This window comes from Peromyscus maniculatus, chromosome 2 (genome assembly GCF_049852395.1).
Source record: "Peromyscus maniculatus bairdii isolate BWxNUB_F1_BW_parent chromosome 2, HU_Pman_BW_mat_3.1, whole genome shotgun sequence".
NCBI lineage: Eukaryota > Metazoa > Chordata > Mammalia > Rodentia > Cricetidae > Peromyscus > Peromyscus maniculatus.
The window spans coordinates 70,839,649-70,859,749 of NC_134853.1; the positions used below are offsets into that span (position 1 = coordinate 70,839,649).

Below are 20,101 nucleotides of genomic sequence, written 5' to 3' on the forward strand. Positions count from 1 at the left end.
CCCTCTCTTCACTTCTGTGGGTGCTGGGTACACATGTGGTGCCCAGACATACATGCAAGCAAAACACTCATATACATAAAAATTTAAAAAAGTTTTTCAGTGCCACACCAATTATTGTGATCATGGTTTTTATACACCGTCTTATGTGTCTGTTTCAGGGAAGAATGTAAAATGCTCGAGAAGACTGGAGAGTCATAATCATCTTAGCACTAGCCATTCAGTACCATTTTGGTGCCTCCAAGTTCTATCTCAAAAGGTTACTAGGGACCCTTCCCCTGCTTTCCTTCTCTCGTGGTAAGTGAGGTGGCTCCTTGGATGGAGTTATAACCTAAAAAGGCAGAACCGGGAGCCACTAGGGTCGCATGAGGCGTTTGGTATCTGCCCTCTCCCTCTTGCTAGGCTGCTGACTAGAAGTGTCACCTGTATTTCTGGCGAGATGCTCTTTTTCAAGTTCGCAAGATTTCCATGTCTTTCTGTTCCGTCTCAGAACCAGCAGCCGTGGGATTCGAACTCTCGATCACCTATTTTCCAGGGCACTCTCTCCTTGCCCTTGGCATCTAGCTTAGAGCCTTTGCCTGGAGGCGTGGCCGAAACCCGAGATCCGGCCTACGCGCCTCGCGGAGCGGGCGGGGCGGGGCTAGCTCTTCTCGGGCTCCGATTGGCCGTCGAGCGAGACGGGGCCCGCGGATTGGCTGCGCGGCGGCCGCCGGCTGACGTGGCGGGGCCGGGACCTGCTGGCTTGCACGGCGGGTGCGGAAACGCCACGGAAAGCGTGCGGGCGCGGGTAGACATCATGCCGCTCGAGCTGGAGCTGTGCCCCGGGCGCTGGGTGGGTGGGCAGCACCCGTGCTTCATCATCGCGGAGATCGGCCAGAACCACCAGGGCGACCTGGACGTGGCCAAACGCATGATCCGCACGGCCAAGGTGAGGGGCGGGGCCCGGGAGGGTCCGCGGAGGGTTAACGGTGGAGTCGGGGAAGGTTAACCTGGGGGATTCGGGGAAGGTTAACCTGGGGGATTTGGGAGGAGCCCAGGGGGCGAGTTAACGGAGGGGGCTGGGAGGGTTCACAGAGAGGCTCGGGAAAGCGCTCTGGTTCTGCGCTCCGTGTCTCACTTACCTCGGCTCCCCATCTCCGGTCTTCCAGGCGCTCTTGCTCGCCCTCTCCGCCTCCCTGCGGACCCGACCTCTTTCTTCCCCTTTCTGGATAGATCAGCTTCTACCCTTGCCTGGGACCGTCGGTGCGCGCTCCCTACCTGACCAGGATCTTAGGGACCCAGCCCCTTCCTGCTTGTCATATGTCACCTCGGAGATCCTCTCCTGACATTGGTTTCCAAGAACTACAGTCGTTGGAAGTTGCTGTGGCTGTTTTTTTTTTTTTTTTTTTTTTTTTTCTTTTCTTTTCTTTTTTCACCCGCCAGTCCGAGTGTTTGAATTACTAAACGGTGAAAAGTGCAGGTCTCTGAGTGCAGATCCTGCTAGGGAACCTCTGTACACTTCGGCTGCCTGATTTGAAAACCTGACTTTGTGGAGTTGTAATGAGCACCAAATGAGGAAGGGAGTGGAAAGCAGGATAGGCACCGAGCTCCTTAGGCGACCACTACTACCGCTAAGATGCCTGTGAGCATGCGCTCCCTCACTTCTCACAGTCAGTCCCCACTCTTTTCAGTCAGGACTACCAGGAGGATTTCTTCCAGACACTCCCACCCGCAGCCCCCAGCCCTAGAACTCACACGGTTTTGTTTTTAGTCTTCTTGAAACAGGGTCTCGTTCTAACCTGGGCTAGCCTGGGCCTTCACCATGTATCCCAGGCTCTCCCTTAGTCCTTCTGCTTCTGTCTTTCAAGTGGTGGGATTACGTGTGCAAGCCTCCATTTGGTGCGTGTCATACTTTATTTAAACCTTTCTCTGTTATGAATCAGTCTTTGAAGAGAGACTGTAGTGTCCGTCATTGTGACTCTAGCCTTCGACTTTAATAAAGTCTGCCCTGTGACTTCTTACTTTATTTATTTATTTTGGTTTTTCGAGACAGGGTTTTTCTGTGTAGAGCCTGTCCTGGATCTTGGTCTATAGACCAGGCTGGCCTCGAACTCACAGAGATCCACCTGGCTCTGCCTCCTGAGTGCTGGGATTAAAGATGTGCACCACCACTGCCCGGCTAGTTTATCATTTTTTTTAATTGATTGATTTCTGTTGTTGTTTTTGGAGATAGAGTTTTTCTCATTCTGTATTGTAGATTGGCTTGGAACTTACTAGGTAGATCAGACTAGGCTCAAACTTGTGGCAATCCTCCTGCCTCAGTCTTCCAAGTTCTGGGATATAGGCATGGGCCATTACACTCAGCAGTTCCTGGAGCTGGAAAGATGGCTCAGTGGTTAAGAGTGCTGGCTTCTTTTCCAGAGTACCCGAGTTCAATTCCCAACACCCACCTGGCCTCTCACTGCTGTGTCTAACCTCAGTTCTGGGGGATCTGACACCCTCTTCTCACCTCTGCTTACTCCAGACATTTGCATGGTGCACAGACATACATGCAGGCAAAACATCACACACATGAAGTAAGTAAATTAATTTAAAAAAAAAAGAGGTAGCTCCTGCCAATGTTTATTAATGCTGACCACCTAACTTCATATCGTCTGAAATTCAGCTTTGTCTTACCCTTAATCTTGTGAATGTAGTACCATTGAGTCACAAAAGGACTAACAAGTTTTAGATTCTCACTGAGATACCGAGCTAAGAGCTTTTAAATGTCATCTCCTTTAATTTCTACAACAGTCTGCCGTCAGCTTCATTTTGAAAACTTGAAGAAGGCTAATTGTGATGGTGCACCCCTTTGATCCCAGCGCTTGGAAGGCAGAGTCAGGCAGATCTCTGTGATTTCCAGGCTAGCCTGGTCTGCAGAGCAAGGGCTACATAATGAGACCTTGTCTCAAAAACTTAGAAATTCTGATCTTTGCTTTCAGACACAGGTCTCCGGCCTTTGTTCTTAAAGGGGGAAATTCCTGCTTTTAATTCAGAGGAACAGCTTGTTTTCCCAAGGTGTGACCACCTTGTATGATGAGGTTGTAAAGATACCTAGAGATATAAAAACCATGCAAACAGAGTTATAGTTTTTCTCTCACAGGTTCTGGAGGGCACTGGGGCTGGAGGACATAGTGACAAGTTTGGGGAGGTGCTGTAGTGCAAGAGGCCTGGCCTAGAGTGAGGACATTCACTGGTTCAGTGGTCTTGAGCAGGTGACTTGGCTAGGCCAAATTCTTTGTTTTCTTGTTTCTCTCTTTCTGTGGTGTTTTAAAGCAGGGGAATTTCTACAATCCCCACATTTTGACTTTGCTTCCATTTGTAGCAGGAAGCACGTTTGTAAATTTAGTCCCTAGGGTTTGTAGTGTACAAGCTCACTTGCTCACATGATGAATCTGTTGCTTGTTTTATTATATTTAGAGTGCATTCGCACATGTGTGGGTTGCAGGGATTGAACTCAGGTCGTCAGGCTTGGTGGCCTGAGCATTTACCTGCTGAGACATTTCACCAGCCCAATAAAGTACATTTTTAAAAGGACTTTTTATTTTTGTTTTTCTTTCTTTCTTTTCTTTTTAAGACAGAATCAAACTGTGTAGTCCTGGAACTTGCTCTGTAGACCAGGCTGGCCTCCAATTCAGAATTCCACCACCTGCCTCTAACTCTGATTCCTGACTACTTGGGATCAAAGGCACACACTATTATACCTGGTTTAAAGATTTTTTTTTTCTTTTTTTTGGACAAAGTTTCTCTGTGTAGCTCTGACTGTCCTGGAACTCACTCTGTAGACCAGGCTTAAATTCAGAGATCTGCCTCCTGAGAGATGAGACTAAAGGTATGCACCGCCACTGCCCTCTTTTTCTTTTTAAAACTTTTATGTAAGCCTGTTGTAGTGGCCTACACTTTTAATCCTAGCACTCAGGAAGCAGAGGCAGGAGGATCACTGTATGTTTGAGGCATCTTGGTCTACATAGCAATTTCCAGGCCAGTCTAGGCTATTTAGTGAGACCTTACCTCACTATGCACTTATTTTAAAATATTTTTTAGCATCATTTGCATATAGAGGACAGAGGTCAATGCTGTGTGTCTGCTTCAGTTCTTCTTTATCTTTAATGGTGTGTGTGTGTGTGTGTGTGTGTGTGTGTGTGTGTGTGTGTGTGTGTATCTTGAGCACACTTCCAAGAACACTATATATGTGTGTACTTGTCACAGTGCTTGTTTGGAGGTCTGGACACAGCTTTGAGGAATTCTGTCCTTCTACTGTGTGGGACCTGGGATCGAACTCAGTTTGTCAGGCTTGATGGCAAGCACCTTTGTCCAGTGAACCATTTTATCTGCCCGCCACCTTATTTTTTGAAACAAGGTTTCTCCCTGAACTTATTGCTCATGATTTGGCTAGACTGGCAGGCCAGCAAGCCCCAGAATGGGGCTGTAGGCACATGCTACCATGTCTGGCTCTTCTTTACATGGGTGGTGTGGCTTTAACTTAAATCTACATGACCTCCCTTTACCCACTGAGCATTTCTTCAGCCCCAGTCCATTTTGTCTAAATAGAAAGATGTCATATCATTGTCTCTTAGCATTTCTGCTCCAGGTCACTGAAAATGTCCTACTGTGTGTTACAGGAGTGCGGAGCTGACTGCGCTAAGTTTCAGAAGAGTGAGTTGGAGTTCAAGTTTAACCGGAAGGCCCTGGAGAGACCGTATACTTCGAAGCATTCGTGGGGGTCGACATATGGGGAGCATAAACGGCACCTAGAATTCAGCCACGCCCAGTACAAGGAGCTGCAGCGCTACGCGCAGGAGATTGGCATCTTCTTCACTGCCTCTGGCATGGACGAGGTGAGCTCTCTCAGCCACTCTGGGATGCAGGCAGCTGCTGGTGTAAAGCCAACTCTAGCTCTGCTCACCTTAACTATGTCCACCTAAGTGGAAGCCCGCAGGCCGGAGGCCCAGAGGAGGGGTTTTCAGAGAAGGGTACCATAACTTAAAAACAATGCCTCTGCATCAGAGCAGCCGCGCTGGACCCCAGCATCCTTCCCACTGTGGGACAGCTGAGCGGGGCCAGGCTTTTCCATTGCAGTGTGGTTTAAATTGGGAACCTGTTTGCCTCACAGCCGGCTCTGACTGGCTCCCTGGGCTGCCATTGGCATCACCCACAGGAAAGTAGCTCAGAGGCTGGCTGTGCTGACATCCTGGAGGAGTTCAGCTGGTACTAGGCCTCAGGTCCATTTTGCACTATAATTTCTCTCTCTCTCTCTCTCTCTCTCTCTCTCTCTCTCTCTCTCTCTCTCTCTCTCTCTCTCTCTCTCTTTGAGACAGGATTTCTTTCTCTCTCTCTCTAGCTCTAGATGTCCTGGAACTTACTCTGTAGACCAGGCTGGTCTTGAACTCAGAGATCCGCCTGCCTCTGCCTCCCGAGTGCTGGGACTAAAAGCGTGCGCCACCACTGTCTGGTGTGACTTCTGTCCTTTCATGATCCTTTGTTCTCTCTTTTCTGAAAGCCAAAAACTTTGGTCTTAGAAACAAGGCAATGGTACAGAAAGTTTATGTCTTAGGGTTTCTATTCCAGGAGGAGACATCATGACCCTGGCCACTCTTATAAGGGGAAACGTTTAGTTGGGGCCGGCTTACAGTCCAGAGGTTTAGTCCATTGTCATCATGGTGAGAAGCTTGGAGACACACAGGCAGACACGGTGTGGAGAGGAGCTGAGAGTGCTACTTCTGGGATCCAGAAGCACAGGAAGAGACTGAGACCCACTTCCTCCAACAAGGCCACGCCTCCTAACAGTGCCACTCACTCACTATGAGCCTAGGAGGAGGGCATTTCCTTTCCAGCCACCACAGTTCAGTAAGCAGGAGCGAGAGGGAATGGCCTCTGATTCCCGTATGTTGTCTCTGTGGGTTTCCTCTCTGAGTCTTGGAGTGTGTGCTGCTGCTGGTTACTTCCCCGCGTGTCCGTTTGGTTTGCTGTACTCTTTCCAGTTAGTGAGAACACAGCTCTGGTTCCACCTGTACAAAGGCTCTGACAGCAGTGTGGTGCTTGTTTTGGAGGATATACTAGAATGCTATTTGTTATTGTTGTTGTTTTGTTTACTGAGACAGGGTCTCAGTATGGAGCATTGGCTGCTGTGGAGCTTACTATATAGACCAGGGTGGCCTCATGATCCTCCAACCCCAGAATCCTGACTGTTGGGATTACAGGGTCCCCCCCCCCCTTTGGTTTTTTTTTTTTTTTCAGACAGGGTTTTTCTGTGTAACAACCCTGGAACTCACTTTGTAGCCCAGGCTGGCCTCAAACTCAGAGATCCATCTGCCCCTGCCTTCCAAGTGCTGGGATTAAAACATGCGACACCACCGCCTGACTATTACTTTTACCTTTTTTATACTGATAAATGATGCTGAACCAGGCTTGGTGATGCCCACTTGTAACTCTAGTATTTGGGGGTTGGAGGTAGGATAATTAGTTCAGGCCAGCCTCAGCGTGCGCGCGCGCGCACACACACACACACACACACACACACACACACACACACACACACACTCTGTCTGTCTCTCTGTCTCTCACTACCTCTTACTGTGTAACCCTAGTGGAATCCTCTGTGTAGATGAGACTGACCTGGAACTCACAGAGAGCCTCCTGCACCTGCCTCTACCTCCGGATGTTGGGGTTGAAGGTGTGCCCTTCCACACCTGGTTCATAAAACATACCTCTGTCTTTGTTAGTCTTCCAGACTTCAGAATATGTGTGTAATTGTAAGCATTGGACCTTGTCAAAGGCAGGAAGCCCCATATGGTGGCTTGTGCCTTTCATTCCAGCACCGGTCAGTGTAGGCAGGAAGATGGTTGTGAGTTCAAAACCAGGCTGCACTGTATAGTGGGTTTCAGACAGTCAGAGCTACATACAACGTGAGGTCCTGTTGTTTTCTCCTTCCATCATAGAAACAACAAAAACCCCAAAAGCAAACAATAAAAAGTAGGCCGGGCAGTGGCGCACGCTTTTAATCCCAGTACTCGGGAGGCAGAGGCAGGCGGATCTTTGTGAGTTGGAGGCCAGCCTGGTCTACAGAGTGAGACCCAGGAAAGGTGCAAAGCTACACAGAGAAACCCTGTCTCGGAAAACCAAAAAAAAGGAAAAAAACAAAAACAAAACAAAAAAAAAAAACAATAAAAAGTAAACCGACTAAGAGTCCCAGCGCTTAGTGGTCAGCCTTGGGCAACACAGCCTACAGAGCAGAAGCACAGGCAGTTACTTCTTTTCCCTGCTGAAGCCTGCTGGGTCTCCTGCTGCCGGTGTGCGAAGGCGGTTCCTCTGGCGCTTGTTTGCAGCTGGTCTCATGGCTGGGCTGGGCACAGGTAGGGAGGAGAGAGGGCAGCGAGGGGAAATGGGTCCATAAAGTCTTGACAAAGAGTAAATCTTTCTTTGCCAAGTTAGCATTTCCTGCCCAGGCTCCTCAGAGCTGGCTTGATTGGGTTCTGTCTGTCCTTCTGTGTCCTCCCACCCCCATTTCCGAAGCAGGTGGCTCCCGGTGTTCACCTTCCTGACTTTGTCCCGACAGCCAGCATTTCCCGAGGGCCTCCTTTCTCTGCTCTGCACGCTGTTCCCGGGTGTTCTCTCTGTGCTCAGGAAAGGTTAAGGAAGGTGTGGCAGAATTTTATGGAGACTGAAAAAGTTCCCAGGACACCTCTCAGGAGGGAGCAGAGGTGGATTTCAGCCAAAGACAGCTTAGAGTTGAGGCAGCAAGCAGAAGCCATGAGCCTGGGGCCCCTGAAGGGCACCTGCTCAGTGACGGTCACCACAGAGCTGTGGTCACCACAGAGCCACCTTCCGTCCGTGCCCGGCCCTGTCTTCTCCACCTCCTTCCCCCGGCTGCCTGCTGCCTGCGACAGGGCTGGCCTGTGCTTTTTGGTTCTGTGCGCTGTGTACATAAAAATCGTAGCTCTCATCTTAAGTGGAACAAGAGACAGTTTATTCTGGACCCATTCTGGATGATCAGGACCTGAGAACACAGATTTAGGTTACCCCAATTCCATGTTCCAACATGGAAGCAGTTTCCCAGGGTTTTTAGAATTTTACAGAACAAAGACAGTCATAAATCAAAGCAACTTTAAAATGTATTGATGCGGGCTGGAGAGATGGCTCAGCAGTTAAGAACACTGACTGATCTTCCAAAGGACCTGAGTTCAATTCCCAGCAACCACATGGTGGCTCACAACCACCTGTAATGAGATCTGGTGCCCTGTTCTGGCTTGCAGGGACACATGCAGGCAGAATACTGTATACATAATAAATAAATAAAAATTAAAATGTATTGATGCATACACCAGAGAGGCAGGCATACTGAGATGGGGGAGCTGTTCTGAAGGCCCAAGGTGCTCTCTGATGACGTTTAGGTCTTGGATTGGCAGACTCTACTGTTCTGCTAAGTCAAGAGCTTCTAAGACGTATTTATTTACTCATTTATTTTTGGTTTTTCAAGACAGGGTTTTTCTCTGTAGCCCTTGATGTCCTGGAACTCAATCTGTAACCCAGGCTGGCCTCGAACTCACAGAGATCCACCTGCCTCTGCCTCCCGAGTGCTGGGACTAAAGGTGTGCGCCACCACCGCCTGGCTGAGGTTTTTATTTATTACCATGAGGTATTAGTTCAGATACACAGTGGGGTAGGCATGGCTGTTCCAAGGCAAGGCTAAAACTAGCCCAAGGTAAAGTAATTAGTCTCTGAACCTAAAAATTCCTATCTGTCCACAGCACTGAAATTCCAGTTGGTTCATCAGTCTCTGCAGACATAGAAGCTCCTCCCAGGCTTTTTGTTTGTTTGTTTGTTTGTTTTGTTGTTGTTTATAGCCAGACACACCTTTTCTCTAAGGAATTTTTGTTCTCAGCTCCCCAGCAGTCACTCACCAATGCTCTCCCCAGCTCATCTTCACGGGCTTCTTTTTTCTCTCCTGCATGATCCCAGCCAAAGCGGCTTTAGAGAAGTCCCAATTTCCCAGTGTGGCTGAGCGTGCCTGGAATCCCAGCACTCATTGCAGGGGGAGGAGGAAGGCAGTTTTGAGGCTAGCCTGGGCTACATATGGTGCTGTTATTTTCAAGAAAGAGAAGTCCTGATCTTCCTTTCTGGACCAGTAGTTTCTTTTAGTGTGTACACAGAAAGGTTATGTGAACACCTGCTGTCTGTTTGTATTTTATTTGTGTATTTATTTTTGAGGCAGGGTCTTGAACTCACAGAGATCCGCCTGCCTCTGCCTTCCGAGTACTGGGATCAAAGGCGCGCGCCACCATATCTTACTGTCGGCTTTTACTAAAGTTTAAACGGTTCTGAGTCAGTCAGCCAGGCATGGGGGTGCATGTCTGTAATCCTAGCCCTTGGGAGACTGAGACAAGAGAATCAAAAGTTGGAGGTCAAGCCAGGCAGTGGTGGCGCACGCCTTTGATCCCAGCACTCGGGGAGGCAGAGCCAGGCGGATCTTTGTGAGTTTGAGGCCAGCCTGGTCTACAGAGTGACTTCTAGGAAAGGTGCAGAGCTACACAGAGAAACCCTGTCTCAAGGGGAAAAAAAAAAGTTGGAGGACAATGGGCTACATAGCAAGTTCCAGGACAGCCTAAGATATGAGCATGTCTCAAAAAGCAAAGAGACAAATTCTAAGTCAAACCAGTTTGCTAGATATAGGTTTGAAATCAGACAGGTTTATCTCCAGGACCCTCACTCCTTCCTGGGAGCCATAGCTGGGCAAAGTTTCCTTGACGCCAGTCTCCTGGGGGTGGCCTGTTCCATGTCCCGAACCCCAGTCAGGCGTCTGGGGAGCTATGTATTGATTGAATTACTTTAAGGAAAACTGAAAAGAGGGAGTGAGTTGTCTGGCTTAAGCCAGGGAAGGGTCTAACTGCAGTAGGGCAGGTCAGAAGCCAGCGGGCCTCGGGAAAGAATTCACTGTGCTGTGTGACCAAGCCTGAAGGGCTGCAAGGCCTGAAGCTGCATCTTGAGGTGGCGGGATGATGAGCCAAAGTGGCAATTTTCAAAATGGCCACTAGAGGGCAGCGGTTCTCCAGGTGGGCTGCAAAATGAGGCGCTTGCTCTCTTCCTCCCAGCAGGAACTCCCCTGCCCCACCTCATTTAAAAAAAACAGCTTGAAGATGATAGAATTTCATGCAGATTTCACAATCCTCGTGGGTAAATCTTTGAATGGTTTTTGTTTGTTCATTTTCTGCACTAGGCCTCCTTAGCTCTGATTGCTCTGTCCCTCTCCTCAGCCCACACTGCCTGCTCATGCCTCAGAAGATCAGCGTCCCACTAGTTGAACGTTATCTAAACATATTAATTATGTTTAAAAAGGATCATTTTTGTTCTTTTATTTATTTATTTATTTATTTATTTATTTATTTATTTATTTTAGTTCCATCTCAGGGCTGTTTAGCAGAGTAACATGTGCAGGGAAGAGAGGAAATGTGGATGGGAAAAGAAAAGAACAAACAAACAAAAAATGGACCCAGGGAAAGAGCAGCCAGAGCCACAGAGATGGTGGGACACTGGGGGTGTCCCTGGTGAGCAGTCCCTGGGTCATGTGACATGGTGTCTTTTGGACTTGAGAGGTTACAGAACGCCTCGAATTCTTGTGCACAGGCTGACTCGCCGCTCTTCTTTTTGGTGGGGTGCTAATTGTTTTGGGCATTGAACCCAGGGTCTTGCATATGCTAGGCAAGCTTTCCACCCAGAGCTCCAGCCCCAGATCCTGACTTAGCACCTCCCACCCTGTGTTATTGAGAACTGAGTACCGAAGAATAAAGTCGGCCTGAGGCACATTAAACTGACCTCAGCCATGGTGTTTGGAGAGGTTTCAAACCTTCTAGGAAAGTGGGTGGAGGTCTGTTACAGTGGGTTAATTTAAAGATGTCTTTTATTTTTCGATTTTTTAAAAACATAATGTATTTTTATTTATGTGGTATGGATGTTTTGCTTGCATAAATGTCTGTGTACCGTTTGTATGCCAGGTGCCCTCAGAGGCCAGAAGAGGGCATTGGGTTCCCCCAGAACTGGAGTTACAGGTGGTTGTGAACCCCCAAGCAGGTGCCGGGTCCTCTGGAAGAGCAGCCAGCGCTCTTAACCACTGAGCCAGCTCTCCAGCCCTTGTTTCCTTTTTGAGACAGGTTCTTACCATGTCATCCTGTCTGACCTGGAACTTGCTGTGTAGACTAGGCTGGTCTACAACTCACAGAGATCCACCCTTAGTTCTCCCTAGTTAACAGAATGTGAGATTTTACTTTTCTGTGTAGTGTGTGTGTGTGTGGTGCTAGGGATCAAACCCAGGGCCTCACACATGCTAGGGAAGTACTTGGCCATCTCCATCAGTCCTGAGATTATCCTGGACCCGTTTGCTAACACCTTGCAGTTTCTGGAATCTTCCGGATGAACCCCACTTTGCAGTGTTGAGGGTAACGTCACGCCGTGGTGTTGAGTCTGAACGGTGACTGGCTGACTTTCCTGCGGGCAGCACACGCAGTTCAAGGTCCAAAAGGACCAGCTGATGACCAGCGAGGCAAACTGGGACAGAGATTGATTGCTCCATTTGCTCCCTGGGCAAGGATTCAATGTCTTCTTTCTGTCCTTTGACCCTTGAGGGCCCGTCACTTTCTCTCTGCCTGGGTTCTGGGTCATGCTTAGGTCACAGCCCTTTTGCATCTGTTAACAAGTTTCGGGGGAAGGAAGCTACCATGTGGTTGCTAAGAATTGAACTCAGGTCCTCTGGAAGAACAGCCAGTGCTCTTAAACTCTGAGCCATCTCTCCAGCCCCCACCCCCGCATGCAGATTCTTGTAGCATTGGATGGCCAGCTCATGAAGAGCAAGTCCTGGGTGTGCATTGGACAGATGGGTGGGTGACATATGATGACCTATTCTCTAGTCTCCTGCACTGGTTTCCTCTAGTACGTATCCTGTACCTCAAGGGCAGTGTTTCTGAACAATGGTGATTTTTTTGTAGATGGCGGTTGAGTTTCTGCATGAACTGAATGTTCCGTTTTTCAAAGTTGGATCTGGCGACACTAACAATTTTCCTTATCTGGAGAAGACAGCCAAGAAAGGTAAGTGCCTTTTTTCTTAAAACCGGAGTCCAAGCTTTGTGTTTCTGCCCCCTAGTGGCCACTCAGCATGATAGCGTTCATGGAGACTTGTCTGTTTCTGCTTTTTGTTTTGCTTTTTTGAGACAGTCTCACTATGTAGCATGGCTGTCCTGGACCTTGCTGGGTAGCCAGGCTGGTTTCAGACTCTATAGAGATCTGCCTGCCTCTGCCTCCCGGGTGCTACCACACCCAGCTTTGGAGACACATTTTAGAAACCTTCTACCCTTTCATTTTGGGTCAGTGCTAGGGATTGAACCCAGTGTCCTATGCACCTGATGTGAGTATTCTACCACTGAGCCACATGGCCGGCCCCTGTAGGGATCTCCTCCCTAATGCCTCCACTTGACACCTGGTAAATGGATCTCCTAAACGTGAATGATCTCAGTTGACCCTCATCATCGCAACCCTGGGGTGGCAGCAGGTCCTACCTCCAGGATGGATATTCTGTACTTGTTTCATAGGCCAGGAGTCAGAAGCCCTGAGGACAGGGTTCTGTGCCAGCCGGCACCAGAGCTGGAAGCTCCTGGCCTCTCTCCGCTGTGCTGTGCAGCTCGTGTGTCTCTTACCCAGAATGCTTGCCACCACGAGTGTTCCAGAATTTGGAGTCTTTAGGACTTGTAGACTAAGAGGAAGCCTGTTCGGCACTGCGCAGCCTCTCCATCTACAGAGACGCCTCTCTTCCTCCCCTCAAGATCATGGGGTCCCCTAGTGTGCTTCCCTCTGCTGAAGCATGCTGCTGAGGAGGTGGTGGTCCCCATCAGTCACTGCGCGGGGTCTTAGGAGGTGTCGGGGGGAGTCTGGGCCCCGTGAAGAAGGTGCTGATTCTCCAGGTCGTCCTATGGTGATCTCCAGTGGGATGCAGTCGATGGACACCATGAAGCAGGTCTATCGGCTCGTGAAACCCCTCAACCCCAACTTCTGCTTCCTGCAGTGCACCAGTGCCTACCCGCTGCAGCCGGAGGATGCCAACCTGCGCGTCATCTCGGTGAGCGTGGAGTGACGGTCTTACCGACCCGATTCTCTGGTGTCTGTTCGTTTGCGGTGCTGGGGATTGAACCCAGGGCCACGGCATGCCAACCATGCCCCAGCCCTACCCTTCGTTATAACCAAAATTGTAACCAACCGTGGCACACTTTGTATAAATTTACAGGCCCTGTCTTCTTAGTGTGGCAGAATTAAAGTAGACCCAGGCAGCCAGAGAAATACAGCATTCCAAAGAAGGGGACAGTATATTAAAACATATAACACCAATCTTAGTTTCTCCTGTGTGTGTGTGTGTGTGTGTGTGTATGTGTATGTGTGTGTGTGCATGCCTCGTGATTTGTCTTCGTATACTTTTTAGTCTTTTTTTTTTTTTTTTTTTAAAGCAAGGTCTCACTGATCTGTCTGGCCTATAACTCCCTCTGTAGCCCAGGCTGGCCTCAAACTCAAAGAGATTTTCCTGCTTCTGCCTCTCAAGTGCTGGGAGTAAAGGCCTCCATAGATTAATATAACTAATAGTTTAGTGTCTTGGACTCCAGGTGCTCTCTCTGATTTTCTGCTCACTGGAAATCCTACCACATCCTCCATTCTGGACGTCGCTGCATGGAGAGTGGTTTTGCCAGCCCACCCAGTCACAGCAGAATTCTTTGGCCTAGTGTCCTGTATTCTCTATCTTTTTTTGGGGGGGGGGTGTCTTTTTTGAGACAGGGTTTCTCTCTGCAACCCTGGTTGTCCTGGAACTCACTCTGTAGACCAGGCTAGTCTTGAACTCATTACTGCCCGCCTCTGCCTCCGGGTGCTGGGATTAAAGGCATGTGCCAACCCGCCTCGGCACGGATGCAGCCTACACTCTTATCACAGATCTGTAGGCTGGAGCTCAGGCTTTAGCCATCCAGCACCCACCTGCACCCCACCTGCATCTTCCTGCTGGGTTTCAGCCTTCTGGCCCCCATCACTGACCGCACTCACTCCTCCGAGAAGGGCTTTGGTGCATTAGGTGAATTACAGTTAACATTAATTATTCAACATTCCACCCAACAGAATGTTTTGGGCCTAGGCTGTGTGTACGATTGACACTTTTGTGTGTAGCACACTTGGTTTCAGCAGTGCAAGCTCATTAAGTGTGACAGGTGCTTTTGGGGTGAGGTCAGTCATTTCGTTCCAGTTAGGTTGGTATTCTTGGTCTGCACAGGACTAAACAGTCACATGAGGTGTTGGTTTATTCCAGTGTTTGGAATTGAGTGTTTGTGTGAATAGGCGTGTGTGTGTGTGTGTGTGTGTGTGTGTGTGTGTGTGTGTGTACACACCGTGTAAGTGTACAGCGGTCAGAAGGCAGCCTGTGGGAGCTGTCTCTCTCCTTTCATCAGATGGCTTCCAGGGATCAACCTCACGTCCTTGGGCTTGATGGCAGATGTAACACCAGGTATTGGGGTTAAAGCTGAATGATCAGAGAAACAGAACAAGCCACGGCCACCTCACCTCGCCAATTCCTCAGCTGATCCTGTTTCCTCAGACTGGAAGCCTCTGAGTCCTCATTGGAATGGATCTCAGCTGAAATGTGCTGCTCAAAAGCCTAAAAGCTTAACCAGGCTCTAGTTCCTTGTCCTCACGCCTTATATACCTTTCTGCTTCCTGCCATCACTTCCTGGGATTAAAGGTGTGAGTCACCATGCCTGGCTGTTTCCAGTGTGGCTTTGAACTCAGAGATCCGGATGGATCTCTGCCTCCAGAATGCTAGGATTAAAGGTGTGAGTGCCACCATTTTCTGCCCTCTGTATCTAGTGGCTGTCCTGTTCTCTGACCCCAGATAAGTTTATTAGGGTACACAATATATTGGGGGACACAATATCACCACAGGCAGGTGCTTGCCTTCACCCTCTGAGCTGTCTTGATGACCACAGAAGGCATTCTCAATGCCAGCAGCAACTTTTACACTGTGGTGTCTTAGTTAGGGTTTCTATTGCTGCAGCAAAACACCATGACCAAATAACTTGGGGAGCAAAGGGTTTATTTCACTCACAGTTCCATGTAACAGCTCATCATCAAAAGCAGTGAGGGCAGGAACTCACACAGGGCAGGAACCTGGAGGCAGGAGCTGATGCAGAGGCCATGGAGGGGTGCTGCTTAGTGCCTTTGCTCCCCATAGCTTGCTCAGTCTGCTTCCTTATAGGACCCAGGACCACCAGCCCAGAGATGGCACCACCCACAGTGAGCTGGGCCCTCCTCCAATGATCACTAAGTAAGAAAATGCCCTCCAGCCAGATCTTCTGGAGGCATTGTCTCAGTTGAGGCTCCCCCCTCTCTGAGGACCTCCCTGTTCCCAGCAGCCCTCAATGGGCACTTTTATTCTTCCCACAAAGCGGGGGCTCAGAGTACCTGCCTTACAGTCTCACCCCTGACTGCTCTGCCCAGGAGTGGCTGAAATGGGGTGCCGTTCAGATCTCTCTGACTGAGAGAACATGTGTGAAGCCCTAGAAGGGTAACCAGACCCTTTTCTATTTTACAGGAATACCAGAAACTCTTTCCCGACATTCCCGTCGGGTATTCTGGACACGAGACAGGCATCGCCATATCTGTGGCTGCCGTGGCTCTGGGGGCCAAGGTGTTGGAACGTCACATAACTCTGGACAAAACTTGGAAGGGGAGTGACCACTCAGCCTCGCTGGAGCCCGGAGAACTGGCAGAGCTGGTGCGCTCTGTGCGCCTGGTGGAGCGGGCACTGGGCTCTCCAGCCAAGCAGCTGCTGCCCTGCGAGATGGCCTGTAATGAGAAGGTGGGTGCTGCCTGACTGGGCCCAGCCTTGCTGTCCTGAGGCAGGTGTGGCCTGTCTGAGCCTGACGGATGAGCAGGTGAAAGAAGGTCACAACCATCCTTCTGAGCATCGTTGGGCTGTGGGAGCACCAGGGAGGGGGGACACCCCCCACCCCACCCCCACCCCTGATGTGTTACATAAGAGCAATTCAGGCTTTTCAGCCACCTCTGGTCACATTAGCTTTCCCACTAAGTCTCTGAAGCCTGTGACCTCAGGGCTCTGAACCCTGAAGTCTTAAGATGGCCAAGCCTGGTCACTCGGAGTAGGCATACTCTGAGGCATTAGAAAGAGAGCTTGGGCAGTCCTAAGTACAAGGGGCCATTGGGTGGGGCTGGTGGGCAGTGATGGTGAGCCTGAGGCACTCCTCCCAGCTTCTTGGAAGCTGGGGCCTGGACCTTTCTGCCCTTGTGAGTTTAGAGCCAGGAGGCCTAGGAGTTCTAGGTGCAGGACGCCTCCCCTGCAGTTGTATGGGTCAGGGCAGAGGCCAGACACTGTGTGTACGTGAGAAACGTTGTCATCTTTTATTCTGAGGGAGACCACCTGCTGCGCTCCGCCTTCCCCCCAATTACGGGTGCGCCTGTACGGGGAAGTCAGCAGTAAAAGAGGGTAACAGCCTTGCAAATGAAGTGGGGAGTTACAGGGTTGGGCGTGACAAGCACAGTGCTCAAAGCGGAGGGTGACACACAGCAAGGGCCACAGTATGATACCTGGTGCTAAGTTCCAAGCAGAATTAGAACTCGGAGGCTCTTATGTGTAAACTGGAGGATAGCAAAGGCCGCTTCACAGTATTTGTGGGGAGGCAGAGACGCTGGGTGTGAGCCAGCCCTTGGTCTCCACATCTGCCTGTCCTGTCTGTCCCCTTCCTGGGCACCCCTTGTCACGAGCCCTCCATAACCCTGTTTAATAGAACACAGTGGCAACAGGGGTTGTACACACGCTGGACCAGGACTCAGGAGTTTCCTCCTTTAGGTCCTTACCGTGGTTATTGGAGCTTGGCCAAGCTGCCCGCCTTCTCTCGACCTCAGTTTTCCCGTAAGATGGTGACTAGGTGGGGACAGAAGTAATCACAGCACGCTCTGTCTCTGTTAATGCTCTGACAAGGTGCCAGGGACACCCAGGGACACCCAACACAGCACCCAGGCCGACAGGTGCTGAAGCAGGGTCTATCTGACGACACAGCCCGAGCCTGTCCTTGGTGTTGTCTTAGTCTATGATGTCACCTGACCCTGGCGTGACTTTCCTTCTGTGAGGTGCTGCCCTGGGCATGGTGGTGGGTAACGTCCCCGCTGGGAAGGTCCCAGGACTTCCTTCCAGGATCTCACACTGACCTTCCTGTGTCCACAGCTGGGCAAGTCTGTGGTGGCCAAAGTGAGAATCCCAGAAGGCACCATCCTGACCCTGGACATGCTCACTGTGAAGGTGGGGGAGCCCAAAGGCTATCCTCCTGAAGACATCTTCAACCTAGTGGGCAAGAAGGTGCTGGTCACTGTTGAAGAGGATGATACAATCATGGAAGACTCTGTGGAAAGTCACAGCAAGAAAATCAAGTCTTAAATAAAGTGTCCGTGTCTGTGTGTGTCCGTCTGTCCCCGTCCCGTCCCCCGTGTCGTGTCCCCCCCCCCCCCCCCTGGGTTCTCAGCCGCCCTGCTGTGACCGCCCCGTGTGCTGGGGGCAGGGGGCAGGCGTGTTGACCTCCAGGCCTCCTTGACACAGTGGCCTCCTGTGTCCAGCCCTTCAGAAAGGAAGAGCCAATGAGGCCGTTCTGCCTTGAGGTGTCCAGCCAGAGAAGGCGGCCCAGAGCAAAAGTAGCTCCTTTAGGTTTTCTGTGTGGCTCCATTGTTGTCTTAATCCTTCATGTCCCCACCCTACAAAGCAGCTCCAGGAAGCTGAGGTCTTGATTCCTCACAGACAGCTGACTTCCCTCCTACCCCTTCTGGCCTGGGTTCCTCAGAGTCTGAACAGTGGTCCCTTTGCATTAGACTGTCTGAGACCCTGTGGGCAGGGGCAAGCACGCCTGTCTCTGAGTAAAGGTTGGGAGAGAGCAGTTGATTCCCCTTTGTCAAATCCTCAGGGTATGCTCGGTGTCACCACCAGAGGCCTAGGGACATGGCTCTAAGCAGCCAGTCTCTTCTCAGAGGCTTGTCCTCACATGAGGCAGGTGCATGCTAACCCATGGGACCGTCGGTCAGTGAGACAGCTGTTAGGAGGCCGATGTGAAACAGGGAAGAACACAGTCTGAATAAGGGGGTGCCATGTGGGGTGTGGAGCTTGCACCTCTTAAGTGTAAGGAGGAATGCAGAAATCATCCCTGCCATCATCACCAGAGTGTCTTGTCACATATGACAGATTACAAACCCAGACACAAAGACTCCATTGTTCAACTTCTTCAAGCTTCATGAACTTTTTATAGAGGTTCATTGTCACATTTCACGTTGTTCTTTGGATCAATGCTGAGATTAATCATTTTGTTCTTTTCAAATATCTTCTTGTCTTCATTTTATTTAAAAAAAGAAAGAAAGAAAAGAAAAAGGAAAAAAAACAATATATTTTTTTTCCTGAGACAGGATCTCACTCTATATATATCCCTGGCTGTCCTGGAACTTGCTATGTAGACCAGACTGGACTCAGACTCTGAGATCTGCTTGCCTCTGCCTCCTGAGTGCTGAAATTAAAGGTGTGCACCACCACATGTGACCTGTATTTATTTGTGTGTGTGTGTGTGTGTGTGCGCGCGCGCACAGAGGCCATGGGTGTTGGATCCCCTAGAGCTGGAGTCATAAGCAGTTGGGCTGCCTGATATGGGTGCTGGGTCCCAAACTTGAGTTCTCTGTAACCTCAGTTTGAGCTCTTAACCACTGAACCATCCATCGCCTCTCCAGGCCCAGTCTCCTGTTATTTACTCTATCATTCCTATTTGAAAGTGTGTATTCAAGTCTCAGTGCACAGTTAGCCCTGAGAGGTTTGTGAATTAGGATTTCCCTTCTCTTGGAACCTAGAATAACTTCTGGGGTGGTGGGAGTGAGGGGTGTTCTGGTTTGAGCTGGACTGGTATCTAGGCACATTCCCAGCCTGCTCACAGTTGGAAAACTTCGGAAGTTTGGAAGACAGACACGCCTAAGCACTTGCCCGTGGGCTGTGCAGTGCTGGCCCCTGACCTTCCACAGACAGGGTCCACTGAGCTGACCTGCAAAGTCTCCCAGAAGGTACAGCTAGTTTAGCCTTGTAGATTGAGCAGTGGCTGAGGGATGCACTGTGCGGGCTTAGGGGCTGCCCGGAAGCTGGAATGAGGTGGTTGGTAGGAGGGCATGTAGGGAAGGAGGGCTCAGTGGTGAGCCAAGGATTCAGTTGCTCTTTTCTACATTTGTGTGTATGGTCTTGCCTGCACGTGTGTCTGTGCATCACACGTGTGACTGGTGCCGCCAGGAGCCAGAAGGCAGTGTTCAGTCTCGTGGAGTGGATACAGATGTGAGCCGCCATGTGTTTGATGGAAACTGAATTTGGGTCCTCTGCAAGAGCAGCCAGTACTCAACCACGGAGACCCCTCTCCAGCCTCTACATTTTGTGTGTGTGTGTCTGGGTGGTGTGCACTCTGTGTAGAGGTCAGAGGACAGGTTTTAGGGGTTGCTTCTCTGCTTCCACCACATGGACCCTGGGGGTTGAATTCAGGTTGCCGGGCTTGGAGGCAAGCACCTTGACCCACTGAACCATCTCACCAGCCTCCCCACCCTTCATCCCCCCACCCCCTAGAAAATTTCTCATCAGAACACGATAGAACCTGGCCTGGGCCCTCCACTCACAATCATGCCCTACCATAAACACCATGCTGTCTGGAGCAGGCTGTCCCCCACAACACCGGACTCTTCCATCCGCTGACACCTGTGTGGGGTTACCACAAGGCCAATGTCACTGACAATGTAGGATTGGGGGCAGACCAGATGGCGCTGTAGGCAAAAGAGCCCTGAATTCTCTAAAGCCAGAGACCACGGGAGGCTTCCCTGGTGCTAAAGGATGACCACAAACACGTCCCACAGCATTTGTAGCCGTGAGTTGGGTTGCTCCCATGAAAAATGTAGGGGCCATTGAGATGGCCCAGCAGGTAGATGGCTGTCATCCTGATAACCTGAATTTGATCCCCAGAACCCATGTGGTGGAGGGATACAACTGACCTCCACCAGTTGT

General features: G+C 50.2%; 1 protein-coding gene across 3 annotated transcripts; it reads left to right on the forward strand.

Annotated features, from left to right (window-relative positions):
• Positions 1-717: 717 nt before the first annotated feature.
• Nans (N-acetylneuraminate synthase) lies at positions 718-18,611 on the forward strand. 3 transcript variants are annotated; one of them, XM_006973687.4, is made up of 6 exons: positions 718-925; positions 4,638-4,853; positions 11,991-12,090; positions 12,960-13,114; positions 15,617-15,883; positions 17,267-18,611. In XM_006973687.4, exons 1-6 carry the CDS (start codon positions 794-796, stop codon positions 17,474-17,476), a joined length of 1,080 nt encoding a protein of 359 aa, XP_006973749.1. In that variant the 5' UTR covers positions 718-793; the 3' UTR covers positions 17,477-18,611. The 3 variants fall into 3 exon arrangements, with proteins under 3 accessions (XP_006973749.1, XP_076420284.1, XP_076420282.1); XM_076564169.1 differs by having other exon boundaries at positions 731-925; positions 17,224-17,496; XM_076564167.1 differs by lacking the exons at positions 718-925; positions 4,638-4,853 and adding an exon at positions 11,864-11,882.
• The last annotated feature ends 1,490 nt before the right edge of the window (positions 18,612-20,101 follow it).